The 15,065-nt window shown below is 46.5% G+C and overlaps 2 protein-coding genes across 3 annotated transcripts in view; one reads left to right on the top strand and one right to left on the bottom strand.

Moving 5' to 3' along the window:
- The window catches only part of SYN3 (synapsin III), a 420,649-nt gene that overhangs the window by 116,110 nt on the left and 289,474 nt on the right, over positions 1-15,065 (top strand). For both annotated transcript variants that reach the window (XM_047066610.1, XM_047066608.1), the window contains exon 5: positions 1,506-1,595. In XM_047066610.1, coding sequence (XP_046922566.1) covers positions 1,506-1,595 — 90 coding nt within the window. The remainder of the gene's footprint in view (positions 1-1,505; positions 1,596-15,065) is intronic.
- Positions 3,632-15,065, bottom strand: part of TIMP3 (TIMP metallopeptidase inhibitor 3) — a 59,200-nt gene continuing 47,766 nt past the window's right edge. The window contains exons 3-5 of the mRNA XM_047066611.1: positions 9,466-9,577; positions 8,638-8,759; positions 3,632-7,558 (exon numbers count right to left, since the gene is read on the bottom strand). Of these exons, the coding sequence (XP_046922567.1) occupies positions 7,361-7,558; positions 8,638-8,759; positions 9,466-9,577 (432 nt within the window). The 3' untranslated portion in view covers positions 3,632-7,360. The remainder of the gene's footprint in view (positions 7,559-8,637; positions 8,760-9,465; positions 9,578-15,065) is intronic.

The following is a 15,065-nucleotide window of genomic DNA, read 5'->3' as shown; positions in this document are numbered from 1 at the left end:
TAGCATTCTTAATCCTGATCAGAATTTTCCATGCCCTTCCCACTTATGTCCACCAGGAGTTCCCTTTTGCTTTCTGGATAAATTCCAAGGCTCCCAGGGATCTGTCATGGATCACCCTTCGTCCTCCTCTCTCACTGTCCCCTGGATCCAGGGCCACAGCTATGACAGCCACTGAGGGTCTCCAGTGCGTACCTGAAGTGCCCTTCCATCTTCTCTGTGTCATCTGCTCCAGGGAGTCATCCTGACCCCTTCTCTGTTCCTCTTCTAGGCTTCTCAATCCCCTTGCTTTCCTCCAGCAAGGCATTGTTATCTCAGCCATCTGCCCACATTGTCTCCCCTCAAGGCCTGGTCTTCCATGCTTAGCTTGTTATCCCAATATCAAAGCACAGTGCCAAGAACAAAATGAGCTCCCAAGGGTGCTGGGTGGTGTGGGCTGATGGAGAAAAATTTAAGCTCAAGGCCTGCCTTTCAGAAGCTTACCACCCAGCTCTGGAGATGTTAGCAACCTCTACGGTGAAACCAGAAAGTGCTAAAGCAAAAGGAGCCAGGTGTGGAAGGGATGCTGCTCGAGCTGCTGGAGAAGAGCGTGGTTGTAAAAACAGAGAAATCAGAGATGACCCTAGAACAATGCAGGAGTTGGAATGCCAACTCTGAAAATCTGTATAACTTTTGACTCCCCTCCCCAAACTTAACTACTGATAGCCTACTGTTGACTGGAAGCTTTACCAATAATATACATGGTCAATTAACACATACTTCATATATTATATGTATTATATGTTGTATTCTTACAATAAAGTAGGTGAGGGAAAAGAAAGTGTTATTAAGAAAATCATAAGGAAGAGAAAATACATTTACAGTACTGTACTGTATTTATCCAAAAAAAAAAAAAAATTGCATGTAAGTAGACCTGCACAGTTCAAACCCATGTTGTCCAAGGGTCAGCTGTATTTATGACAAATAATAATATCTAACATTCAAGTGCCCCTAGGGACCAGACACAGCTTTTAATACGTTGCATATTTAATCCTTACAATATTGGATCTCTTGCTTTCTCCACTTACAAATGAGGAAACTGAAGCTCAGAAGCCTGGAGCAACTTTCCAGGCTTATGGGGCTAGTTAAGTGGTGGAGAATTTGAATCCAGAGTCTACACCCTAAACTGTTAGGTAGTACTACCTCTCTAGAAAGAAAGACTTTGCAGGCTGGAGACATGGCATGAGTGTCAGCACGTTGTGCTTGTGTGAAATGTTGAGGGGGTAGTAAATGCTCGTCAAATGTAAGCGAGCTGAACTCAGCGGCCTGGCAGGAATGAAGGGCTTATGCAACCAGATAATCGAGAGGATGAGATTCCAGCCAAGGAATCTGTCTTCATCCTGCAAACAGGGAACAGCTACTGCTGCTCAGCTCAGAATAGTCTGATACTGGAGGTCTGGGATCAAGTGGGAAGTTCCACCATACTGGATAACAAAGATTGACCATTGTTCTTTCCTCTTCTCTCCTAGTTCTCTCAACTCATTAAGATCTTCCATTCTCTGGGTCCTGAGAAGTTCCCACTTGTGGAGCAAACGTTTTTCCCCAACCATAAGCCAATGGTGAGTGCCCTTTTTGACTCTGATTATCTTAATGATATGGAATGAAAACAGATGTCCATGTTTTCAGTCCCGTTGGATGAGGAGTGGGCTGAGGGCCACTCCCTGATTGCCTGGGCTCTAAGGAAGAGTTGTGATGTCCTGTGAGAATACCTGGCTTTCTTAGGGAAAGAATAAAGTCTTCAGGTGAAATTTTAGGTAGCAGGACAAATGACAAAGGTGGATGGCATCCCTTGGGATATTGGGAATTTTCAGCAAATTCGGGGACAACTTGAGCTGGCATTTTGGAGCCAAACGCTGATAATAAAAAGATGTTTCAAAGGTTGGATGTTGTTTCCCTTGAGCCCTGGGCAGAACCTGGTTCCAACTTTTATTTTGATAAAAGCTGTTGTATTTGGTTTGCATTGATCATCGAAGGGCACTTTCCTTGTGTGTTCCCTTTGCTTTCTGACTTATGGATGTACCTGAGGTTGTCTCTGGGAAGTGGTTGGAGCTTAGCTTGGAGCACATGGTCGAGCCCATTCATAGGACAGCTGGGTGGGAGGGGTGACATCTTCCTGAAGAGGTGGAGAGCTCTTTATCCCACAACCAAAAGAAGTTGGGTGGAAAGAGTTCTGGGCAGCTGGAAATAGCCTGTGATATATCTGCTTGTGTGTTTGGTGGTCTTCTTAAACTGGTCAAAGGAATGCAGGGCCATGTCCCCATGCTTGCCATGTAAGGAATGTGAATCTTGGGCAACAGTGCAGTTAAAAAGGTATCCGAATGTCCCAGCTGGGGACTGGCCTGTTCGTAGAATCCCACGCTCAGGCTGCTGACCTGGAAATTCTACCACACGAGTTGTAGGACTGCAGGCCCCAGGTGGGGGCAGTCTAAACAGGCAGAGAGGTTTTTCCATTGATTATCTTTCCCTTATATCTGATCCAATGAGAGTAATAGAATCCAAGATATGCTGGTTGGAATAAGAAGGGTAAGTGGAGGGACGCCTGGGTGGCTCAGTCAGTTAAATGTTCAATTTTGGCTCAGGTCATCATCTTGCAGTTTGTGGGTCCAAGCCCTGAGTTAGGCTCACGCTGACAGTGTGGAGCCTGCTTGGGATTCTCTCTCTCCTTCTCTCTCTGCCCCCCTCTCTCTCTCTTTCAAAATAAATTAATAAAATTTAAAAAAAAAAGAAAGGTAAGTGGAACCTGGCATATTCCAACAAAGTATGAACACTATAGAGAAAATTCAGGGATTATTATCAAACCAGAATGAATTTAAATCCTAGTCTGCCAGCATACTAGGTCTTGAGCAGTGAGTTAACCTGAGTCTTGGCTTCCTCAGCTAAAAACTATGGATGATAGTGGGACAACCTCATTGGGTTGTGGAAATTTAATGCAATCATGTGTGTAGAGTGCTGTGCCTGATATATGATAGGTGATCAAAGTAGATTAGCTTGAAATAGGGGCAAAAGCTATACCTGGAACATTGTCAACAATGGGATGAAAGTTGGGTGAGGGGTCTGCAGCCAACCCAACTCATTGAGGATGACAGGTCTAGCTGTAAGCTCTAGGAGGGGCTTACGGCTATAGTGGGACCTCTTGAGTTCCTAGCATTTCCAACTAGGCCAAGCCATACTTGGAATTTCAGGCAGGTGTTTGGCATCAGGCACTGATGTTTGCAACCTTCCCCTCTCAGTTTCATGGTGTGAGATTCTTAGATGAAAATGGAAAGCCAAGTCAGGGCTCCAGTCTGGGAATACTTGAACTACTAATAGTTAATTCGATAGGAATCCAGATTCTGTAGAGCTATGGAGAACCCTGGCCATAGAAACAGGGAGCAAGGTCAGTGCTGGATTAGCAGTTGGGGGGAAATCTAGAATTCCTGCTCCTACCTTGGGAAAGGACTGGGGCAGGGTGGGCTCAAGCCCTAGAAGTGAATGAAGGGAGGGGAATATTCATTTGCCTGCAGCCAGGACAGGTGGGACCAGCTTCCAAGGCCCTCTGCTGTCTATATTACCCCCAGTGGCAGTCAGGATATAAGGAGGCAAGGGACTACAGGTGTGTGATAGAAATAAAACCATTTTACTGTTTAGAATAAAGGACACACTATAAAAAGTGAACATTATGCAACATTACAGACAATATACATTCACGGAATATAAAATTCATAAATAACATGGAGGAAAACTGTAAACAGTGCTACAAAATTTAGCAACAAATACATTCCTTCCAGACAGGGTTTTCTCTGGTTGGTTTCTCTCCATCACTTCTGGGTCTCAGGACAGCAGACTGGCTAAGGGGAAAGGTGAGGGCATGGGAGGATCTGTGAAGCCCTTCCCCCGAGAGCACGAACCGGTCTTAAATTCTTTCCCTCCTCATGTCTCCCAAATGCTAGTTTTTGGAGGCTGTTGATATCCACCTCCCCTACATTCTCACACTTTGTTTTGCTTCTATCATCAGATTTTTAAAGTGTTTTCCTTGTGTAAAACTACTGTAGTGATATTTTTACTTTTGGTAGCCAGGAGCCAAACCCTTGGGTGCCATCTTGGGGTAATCCATATTGATGATCATCAAACACAAGATGAAAGGCTGGGCAGGGGAGGGTACTTGTCTCCTAGGGGCCACAGTGTTTCTGAGACAGAGCTGTTCCAATAAGTCATTTGTTTCTTTAACTGTTCAAGAACCATCATATGAAAAATGATATTCATGGGCTGTACCATGACTGCCATGATGTAGGTCTGGAGCTGGGTGATGGTAAAGGATGGGAGTCTCTGGTATTATCTACCCAGACAGATGGGGCACAGGTCTGAGAGGAGAGAGCCCCAGGTATAATGCTTTCTGGATAGGGAGGCAGAAGAGATGGCCAGATGAGGCCAAGAGGTCTTGGAATCACAGCTCCCATGGCCCTGGGTTTTTAGAAGAAATCATGGCTTCCCAATTGAGTGGTCAAAAATAAGGGGGGAAAAAGAATGGGAATGACCAGCAGACTGCCCAGTGCCAGTTGATACAGAGCAAGGACATGGATGAACTTGCTGTTTTCCCTCCTCCTTCCTACTCCAGAAAGCACTGGGATGCTGATAGGGAGGAGGAGGGATTAGTGTCAAGTGGTAGTTCCTTCTCATTTCTCCAGTTCGCCAGTCTAGCTGCCTGCACAGTAGAAGTATTTTACCCTCCATTCCACTTTAGAATTTGATTCAGGAAAATGGCGGCATGTGGGTTTCATTTTTTTTTTCTCTTAAACACAATGTACACATATTAAAGCCTACACATGACACAAGATTTAGCAAAATAAAACGTTCACGATATGATTGAAATACGGAAGTGTCTCAGCTACATAAATGACTTTAAATTATACAGTAAGTGAACAGGTGAAATAAACAAAGCTATAGCTTATAGAAAGCTCAAAAACCGCCCTCTGCCAACATCGCTTTGCAAAGGACCCTTCTTTGCCCAGGACCTGCTATTCTCTTTGACAGGGCCTGACAGATGGGACTGTGGTTCCACCAACATTTCTACAGGGAAACTTCAGATGATTCATGCTCAGGCCTCACCCCAGGTCCCTCCTTGTGTGAGTGGAGGTGACCCCATGAAGGACCAAGAATGGCCAATGCTTCATAGAGGGGATGCTGATGTCCAATTGTGAGAGGGCACTTGTGTGGTTGGGTCAGGGGTTCCATCTTGTAAGACTTGGAGGTTGAAATCAAGAAAATCTCAGAACACCAAGGACTTGGGCTTACCCTTTAAAGACCACTGGTCTGCTGACCTCAGCTCCTTTTGCTTACACAGCCGCGTTGAGAGGGCAAAGCCTCCCGTTTCCCACCTGCCAAATGGCATGACCATAGGGTGAAAGGTACAAGATAATCCAATGAGTACCATGGAAACTGGATGCCTGCACTGCCTTCCCACTCAGGAGTTCTGCCAAATACCTTGCCTGGGTATTTGCATGTGTGTGTGTCTGTGTGTGTGTGTGTCTGTGTGTGTGCAAGACATCACAATGTGTTGTCTGCTTCTTTTTTTAAATCCTGTTTCAATTGGCAGCTCTGTTTCCTAAAGTGGAATGAACTGAAGATACAAATACTAAGAGGAAAATAGCCATAATCTGAAAGAAGAGACAGAGTGATCATGTTAAATGTCACCATCCTACCACCCCCAACTCTGTGAAATATGCATTATCACCTACTCTTGGCATCTCACTTTCAACACTTAAACTGAAAATAATTTTATTTAATCAGAGAACTTATATTATAGTTTTATTTCAAAAAAAAAAAAAAACAAAAACACAACAAAAACCCTACAGCTGATTGCAGAGTCAGGCTTCCCTAGTGACCACCGATTTTAATCCCATGAGGTGAGGACCTCAGGAGATGGTGTTCGCCCACCAGTGAGCTGGGAGAAGAGCAGGCTGTCCCAAAATCCAGGAAAGTGGCTGTCTAGCCAAGGCAGCTTTCCCTCCTGTGCCCAGGCCCCTGACCCATACTAACTCTCATTTCTTATCTGAGCCAAGCCAGTAAGGCAGTTAAATGAAGGCCCCAAACATGAAGCAGGAGAAAAGGAGAGGGACAGAGGTCAGATGACCTCAGTTAAAGGGATGTCGAGGGTGTTCAGAATTTCAAATTTTAATTAAAATGAAAAAAAAAGTCAACTTGGAATGTCATGATTTTCTTCAAACAAGCAATGACAACAAAATAGAAGAGATTATACTACTGGCATATTTAACAGCATTGAACAGAATTCTGTGTCCTGTAAAAAATTAGCTTATGTCCCCGTGTGGGTATATGCAAATGTGTATACAAACACATCCCCCTAGGTGAGCTAAACCCTACTTTGGAAATAGTATTCTCTACCCAGCTCTACTTGACTATATCTGTGGATAGTGTACGATGTGTGTATTCCTCCGATTTACATAAAGGCAAGCTCCCGGCCAAATCTACCAGAGTTTTCCAGGAGGAAGTCTTGTGGGAGATAGAGAGAGGAAAGACATTCATCTCAGTCTTTCACCTGAGCTTTTGTACAAGGCAGGCAAATTGCCTCCTGACCTCAGGCAGATGTTTAAGTCTTCATCAACTAAGAAAGTTCTGTTATTCTGTCCTGGCTGCTTGCCGGACTCAGAAACATCTGGTCAACCCCAGCATCACTGGGCTGGGGGGAATTGAGTGTGCTGCACCCTCTCAGACCCTCTCCTGCAGTTTCTTCCTTCCCTCCCTCACTCTTACGTGCAGACACAGACAGACATAGTCTGGTTGGACAATGCAGTAGCATCTCCTCAGTGTATATGGTCTTCTGCGTACCTTGAGTCTATCTGCTTGCTGCCCTGGACTCATCCTGAAACAGTTGACCTTTCAGCAACTTCCTTGTCTGTGTCTTTTATGTACTGGGATGGAGGACAAGGGTCGAGGGAAGCAGGTCTGGGAGATGGTGAGGTGGGGGAGAAGAGAGAGGGGTAGGTGTTACAATGCCCAAATGGGGTAGTTTTTCGGTTTCTGTTTTCCTAAAAAAATAGATTATATCATCACGAAGAAGAGGAGTGTGCATTCCTCATTCTTTCTGGCATGGCACCAAAAATTCCCGCGTGGAAATGGGTGATGTCAAAACCAAAAAGAAGGGGCAGGGTGGGGCCAGGAGGATGGTTCCAAATAAACTCCATATGACAGCATAGACTTTTCCTTAAGTGTTCGAAGTGCTAAATTTGCAAGAAAACAGGCACTAATGTCATTGTCATCATCTGGGAAGAGTTAGTGTCCGAGGGAAGCTCAGCGGGAAGGGAGGGAAGGGTGGGGAAGGGTCTGGTGCTCAGGGGTCTGTGGCATTGATGATGCTTTTGTCCGGGGGCGCCCATCCTCGGTACCAGCTGCAGTAACCACCCTTCTGCCGGATGCAGGCATAGTGTTTGGACTGGTAGCCAGGGTAGCCGAAATTGGAGAGCATATCGGTCCAGAGGCACTCGTTCTTGGAGGTCACAAAGCAAGGCAGGTAGTAGCAGGATTTGATCTGCAATTAGATAACAGCCAAAGGTTGGTGGGCTCTGCCATGGTGGCCCCAGTCCTGATGCTTGCTCCAGTCTGGATTCAGAGCACTGCAGGTGGAGCCCAGCCACATCAGTCCCTTGGTGAAAATAATGTAAGTAACACCCACTAACACCTACCGAGTGCCACTGTGTAGCAGACATCCTGCTAAGTGCTTCTATGCTATTCTCTTTAGTTCTCATAACAGATCTATCTCCCTTTACAGATAAGGAACCAGAGGCTCAGAGAGGTTAAGGAACTTGCTCTGATTTACACAGCCAGAAAGTGGTGGAACTACACATTTGAGAAAACTCTTCTTTCTCAAGTGGTAACAAGCAAGGATGAGAGATCTCAGCTGTTGTGGAAATTGAGGAATTAGAAAGATTAAAGCATAAACTTTGGGCATCTAGCTGCCATCGACTAGAAATCACATGAGCTGTGTGAAATTGGGGAGCTGTGTGACCTAGGGCTTATTACTTAAGCTCCCTGAGCCTCTATTTTCTTATCTGCAAAATGAGCATAGTAGTAATAAACACTACACAAAGTTGTGAGAATTCAGTGAGAGAACTGCCCAGCTCCCTCCCACAGCAGGCAGGCTGTGTGCCATGACCTCTGCGCTTGACTCAAGGAATTGGCCCTGGTTAGACCTTCCGCAGCATTTGGTATCAGTAGTCCTGTGCCAGCTTGCCCATCAGTGAGGCAGCTGCCCTGGTGAACTCACTTGGGACTGCTTGCAGGACCTGCCACTATAAGGATCTGGTACCTGCCACAACCTTGAGCCACAGGAGAGGCCAGGGACACTGAAGAGTCCTCATGCCCCAGCTGCTGCCAAGTGGGCAGCCTCGGATGGGCAGATTATACCAGAAGGGCATTCTTCCCCCACCTTCTTCACCACTCAGCCAGGGGGCAACATTCCTCACCACCCCTGTTCACACCCGACCTTCCGCTCTGGCCCGACATGCAGACCCTTCTCAGCACAAGGGCCCAGTGCCCAGTACAGCAGGAACTGATGTTTCTGAGGGCCGTGAGCCAGCACCTCCCCTACCTGCCCTCTCCAGGGATTACCTTGCAGTTACAACCCAGGTGATACCGGTAGTTGAGCCCCTTGCGCTGGGAGAGGGTGAGCTGGTCCCACCTCTCCACGAAGTTGCACAGTCCTGTGTACATCTTACCATCGTAGACACGGCCTAGAGGAGGAAAGAGGACAAGAGGAGAGTTGTTGTGTCCAGAGCCCAGCCACAGGGCTGGTGAGAAAGAATTCTCACCTACGGAGAACCCACCTTAGACCAGGTACTGGGCTAAATACTTTCCAATCCTGTGATTTTACTTCATCCTTCCTGATACGTTTTAGGGAAAACTGTGTCCCCATTTCCCAGGTGGGGAAAACAAAGCTCAGAGAGGTTAAATGACTTGCTTCTTAAACCCATGAAGCCCTAGAGTTGGGACGGAGATCAACCCTTCCCGTCCCCATCAGTGGTTTCTTGGTTTTGTTCTTGTTTTTTCCTTTCCTACACTGACTGCCTGTAGGTGGGTAACTTTCACAAACAGACCTAATAAATAGGTTGACTGTGGGGGTATAGAGGAACAGGTCCTAGCAATCCCTTTTGATTTATATAGTAAAGCTGAGAATGTGTCAAACTAGACAAAACTCCGTTTCCGTCACAGGGCCAGTGGTGGCATCCACACTAAAACCCAGCTCAGTGTAGAGCCTTGAGCTCCTACCATAGGCCAAGCCAAGTGCACTCAACACCAGACAGTCCTTATAATTCATTGGGTGAAAAGCCAAAGTCCTAAGGACACCTCTGGGTCAATCACTCCTTCTCTAGCCTTCTGAAGTGAAGGACTGCTGGACCTTGGCCAAACCCTGACCTAAATGCTAGAGTTGGCTGTTACCTGTCAGCAGGTACTGGTACTTGTTGACTTCTAGCTTGAGGCCACAGAGACTTTCAGAAGCTTCTGTGTGGATGTACTGCACGTGGGGCATCTTGGTGAAGCCTCGGTACATCTGTGGGCAGAAGGAACGTCATGAGAGCAGGACCAGGGCTCGGAGAGCCTGCTGTCATTTGTTCTATGGGAATCTGACTCCCTTAATCCACCATCGTGTGGCCACTGACCTCCCCAGCCATTTCTCCTCCTCTTGTCTGAGCCACGGTGGTGCCATCCTGGAGAAACCTTCCCATACAGCCAGTCACACCTCGCGTTTTAACACACCCACAGCACGGCACCAGACATATGCTTTTCTCAGATCCCAAACCTTTCTAGAAATCCATGCAATTTGCTGTGAAAGGGGTCCTTGCCCACCTCACCAACCTTGACCCCCACGTGCCGAAAAGGCAGATGGCCAGCATTCTGATGACATCTCCATGACATTTTTCAGTGTATAAAAGCATTCCATTTACATTCCCCTCACTGTCTCCTCCTAAGAACCCAAAGAGGTAGGCATTCTTGTACCCATTTTACAGACAAGGACTCAGAAATTGTGTTTGGTTGGTGGAAGTTGAACTCAGGGCCAGGGTTCTCCATGCTTGTATCTTTCTGAGCATCTGTTGAAAGCACTGGTTTCCTTTACCCCAGGCAAAGCCTACAAACATGTATACAAAATTTCTAGATTTTTAAACACTTTATAATTGTTAAGTTGAACTGTATGAAAATGCTGATATTTGGCCATTTTTATCTACAACATCCTCTAAGACGGCGGTTCTCAACTGGAGGCAGTTTTATCCCCACCTCAGGAGACATCTGACAGTGTCTGGAGACATTTTTGATTGTCACAAACGGGAGGGGGTGTGGCTGCTACCGGCGTCTGTGGGAACAGGCCCAGAATGCTCTTAAATATCCTGTAATGCATGGGATAGCCCCTGCAGCAGAGTTATCTGGCCCCAAATATCAGTGGTACCAAAGTTGAGAAATCCCACTCTAATATTAACCCCCATAACGTCCCCATGAGACAGGAACTATTTATGCCCATTTTATAGGTGAGGATCCTGGGCCGCAGGCAGGTTAAGTGGCTAATCTAAGGCCTTATGGTTGCCAAATGGCAGAAGCAGGACTCCAGATGGGCACATCTGCTCCAGAGCCCATGCTCTTAACCATTATCCTATGGTCTCTCTTCCTGTGGCCTCACAGAGTCATGCCCAAGGGCCTCTGATACAGGCAAATGCTATTTATGGCTGTTGCACCTCCTTTATGTGCATGTGCTCAGAGCCACTGGTATGACCATAACGAGGCTGGACCCACTTGGTGATTCCAGGTCATGGCCACGAGTCTTACATGGGTTCAGATCTGTCAAGGAATCTCTGTTAACTGTGTGACTGGGTGAAGGTAGAAGGGGGCAGCGAGGTGTTGCCCAATCCCATTATCCTCCCAGCTCTCAGAGCACACAGGCCCTGGATGGCTGGTGGTCTCCAGGGGTTTACAACAGGACAACGTCTCTCTTTTAGCTCCTGGCATGCGTTATTAATTTACTTATGGTAATTAATAAAAAGCTAGACATCGCCTCATTGGTGTCTCATCTAAGTGCCTCCCATTTGTACTAATGGGCCGGGTTTTCTCCTTACTTTCTATTAAGTGGGGACTGGATGGTGGGGGTAGGTGGTCCAGGAGGACCTCCACCATCATAGAGTGTCTGTTGGACCCACAGAGTTTGGGAGCCTCTGCCTTTTTAAGGGGAACGCTGCCCTAATTGTGTGCAACCATCAGTGCAGATGGTTTTAATTTACCTGGCCTCTCTTTTAGCCCTCTTCTTCCGAGAGGCTCACCAGCTGAACGAGGAAACGCAGCCAAGCACTGTGAGAAGTGCTGTCCACACTCAGTTTTCAATTATGCCGCGGGGGAGCAGGGGCGGGTCAGATCGTACCCCCCACTTCCTCAGTGATGGATGGTGCCTCTCTGGCTTTAACAGGAACCATGCTTAAGAGCACTGCTGTGTGCATGCCATCCAGTGTGGCCTTCCAAGAACATTCCCTGCACTCCCTCTGTGCCCATCAGCTTCTCCTCTGGTGTGGATGTTCCTTGAGTTCCTGGCAAATGTTTCAACTTAGTCCTCGCTCTGAGGTATTGCAGACCCAAGGCCATCAGAGCCTCAGTACATCCTTGTTGGTATTTCCCCTTCATCTGCTTTCTGCTTTATGAGTGAGGATCAGTCCCTGTCTAGGGTCCAGTGACTTCAGCTGCTCAGTTGTCACTACTTTGGAATTTGAAGGAATCTTGATTTTAACAGGGCTTGTAGCACTTGCATGCAGTATCAGAACTTTAATACATCGTAAGTGATTGGGTCTGACAGACACAGCACTGCCACTTAGCGTCACTTTTGAGTGTGACAATATGGTAAAGGCAGATGGTACTCGTTTCGTTATCTTTTCTTTATAATGATCCCATCTTGACCTAAATATCGATCCCGAAAGTATCATTAGGTCTATATGCATAGAGACTGAGAATTGGTTTGACAAATTTAGGAAGACTGTAATACATTTGTAGTGTCCTGCAATCAGAGAATCAGAGAATCTCAGAATTGGAAAAGATGTTAAAGGTAATCAAATCCAGTCAAAGCACTGGAGGATTAATGGTAAACTCTGGTTCTGGAGACAGACAGCCAGTCTGATTCTTGTCTCTGCCACTTATTAGCCACTTGGAAAGCTACTTTACCTCTTTGGGTCTCAGTTTCTTCACCTGTAAAATGGGGTAACGTATTACTCCATAAAATGTTTTTGAGAATTAAATGACTTAGAATAGTGCTTGGAGCACATTATTCACTAAAAGTTAGCTTAAAACTAGTTCTACTGAAATTTCTATCAGCAGAGGGAAAGGTTTGTTCTCTTCTTTCCATGGCTCTTTGCCCAACCTTATCTTTTAAAGCAGAGATTTAAAGCTGGATTGAACTTCAGACTAGGCAGGTTGTTTTCTGTCTCTCTCTCTCTCTCTCTCTCTCTCTCTTTCTCTCTCTCTCTCTCCAGCTTTAGTGAGGTATGATCAACAAATAAAAATGCATATATTTAAGGTATACAACAGGCTGTTTTGATATATGTATACATTGTGAAATGGTTACCACAATCAGGATAATTAACACATCCCTCACCTCCCATAGTTACCTTTTGTGTGTGTGTGAGAACACTTAAGATCTGTTTTCTTAGCAAATTTCTAGTATTCAGTCTGGTATTGCTATTATTATTTTTAACATTTATTTACTTTGGGAGAGACAGAGGCAGCGATGGTGAGACAGAAAGGGGGAGAGAGAAAATCCCAAGCAGTCTCCACACTGCCAACACAGAGCCCGATGTGGGGCTTGAACCCACGAAAGCATGAGATCATGACCTGAGCTGAAACTAAGAGTCAGTCACTTAACCGACTGAGCCACCCAGGTGCCCCTCAATCTGGTATTATTAACTACAGTCACCATGCTGTACATCAGATCTCCAGAACTTATTCATCCTGCAGAACGGAAAGTCTGTACCCTTTAACCAACATTTTTCCTCATCTCCACCAACCCCCAGCCCCTAGTGACCAGCATTCTACTCTGCTTCTGTGATAGGTTCAACTGTGAGTTCAGCTTTTTTAGATTCCACATAAAAGTGAGATTATGCTCGTTAAAAAAAAAATATATTAAAAAAAAAAAAGGGGCGCCTGGGTGGCGCAGTCGGTTAAGCGTCCGACTTCAGCCAGGTCACGATCTTGCGTTCCGTGAGTTCGAGCCCCGCGTCGGGCTCTGGGCTGATGGCTCAGAGCCTGGACCCTGTTTCCGATTCTGTGTCTCCCTCTGTCTCTGACCCTCCCCCGTTCATGCTCTGTCTCTCTCTGTCCCAAAAATAAATAAACGTTAAAAAAAAATATTAAAAAAAAAAAGTGAGATTATGCTCTATTTGTCTTTCTGTGTCTGGCTTATTTCACTTAGCGTAATGTCCTCCAGGTTCATCCATGTTGTCAAAATGAAAAGATGTCCTTTTTTAAGGCTGAATAATGTTCTATTGTGTGTAGACACACACCACATTGGACTCTATGAGCCTCTGGGCCTCCCCTCTTGGTAGTATGTACACAAAAGTTCTAAGAAGTTAGCTTCCCTTGGGGTAAAGAGACAAGTAATGTAAGAAAGAAGTTTCTGGATCTGGGGGGCTTGGAGTATTTCTTATGGAATGCCTGCTCTTCACTCTACATTGACAGCATGAAATGTCATCACTATGTCAAATAATTCTGGCTTGGCTGCCAGAGGTGAGAACTGTGCTGGGTGCTGTCTTACATCATGAACTCCTTTTAACCCACAACTTACTCTCCTTTGCAGACCAAGAACCTGAGTTTCAGAGACATTAGATGCTTGACTGAGATACCAAGTGTACAGCCTTTCTCTTACAGAACAGGCTGTCTGGCAAGGGGTGGGGGGCAGAGCACATGACAACGCAGGCAGTCTCTGCTGAGGGCTGGACGAGAGACCCAGACCAGAAAGAGTTACAGGCATTGAGAAGAGAACAGTTCCCTGTGGGCTGGAGGGTCAGAGAGGCTTCCAGCTGGAGCTTCAAAGGCGAGACCTTGCTATAGTGCTCATTTGATTAGACAGACCACTGAAGGAAGGAAGTCCCCAGGGGCCAAGCATTCCAATTGCCCAGCAAATCTGTCCTGCCCAGAGTCAGGACATGCAAAGCACATGCCCAGTGGGCCTCCCCATGGGACCCTCCCGGGACCAGCTGGGACATAATGTTCCCCACGTGTTGTCCCCCGCTGCGCCAGCCTGGGAGCATGTCTCCACTGTACAGACTGCAGCTCCTGGCAAAGCAGACCGCTTTCTCATGGTCCTGATGGGAGATAAGGTCCCTATAGATTAGAGCGACCAATTCTGGAAACTTCCACCTTTGCACTGCAGCTCAGTGCCTCTGCTCCAGCTAATCTCCAACCTTAGGCTTGCAGTAAGCCCCCTTAACATTCAAATGCCCCCCCCACACACACACACCTGTGGGTCTCTGCACACTCAAGAGGGGCCTGCAAAGTGGGACCAGAGGTTCTGGAATTAGCATATGAGAGAGGGTCTGCCTGCCTTTCATCTGTGTAAGAAGTTCCAGGGGAGGGGGTGGGAACTCTGAGACAGAAGAGAGAGGTTAGACAGGATGGCTCAAATTCTCACGTTCTCAGAGTTCCTTCAGTCCTGCTCTAAGGGAGCCCTGGCTCACCCCGTCTGACTCTCTGGGGTAGACTCTCTAATCCACTAGAACAAAGCCACCCAGGGACCAGTGCCAAAACTCATGCAGGCTCGCCTCCCTGGCCTCTCCTCCTTCCCTCCTACAAAGAGTTTTCAGTACACCCTTTGCAGGATGTTGCAAGTCAAGAGCTACACTGCTGGAAGATAAACGACAAAGCCAAGCTAACGTCTTTTTGTTCCCTGGGGGAACTACATACAACTGGGGTGGGGGTGGGCAGGAGTGATGAATGCAGCTCAGCTGTTCTATAATCTCCTTGTTGGCAAAGGCTCTATAGCTTCCCTCCAGTCTGCCACTTTCTAGTGGTATGAACTT

The sequence above is a fragment of the Lynx rufus genome, unplaced genomic scaffold (assembly GCF_022079265.1).
Source record: "Lynx rufus isolate CCGP_SWC_20201006 ecotype Redwood Valley unplaced genomic scaffold, mLynRuf1.p SCAF_7, whole genome shotgun sequence".
Lineage (NCBI taxonomy): Eukaryota > Metazoa > Chordata > Mammalia > Carnivora > Felidae > Lynx > Lynx rufus.
This window is presented reverse-complemented; position numbering and strand designations above follow the sequence as displayed.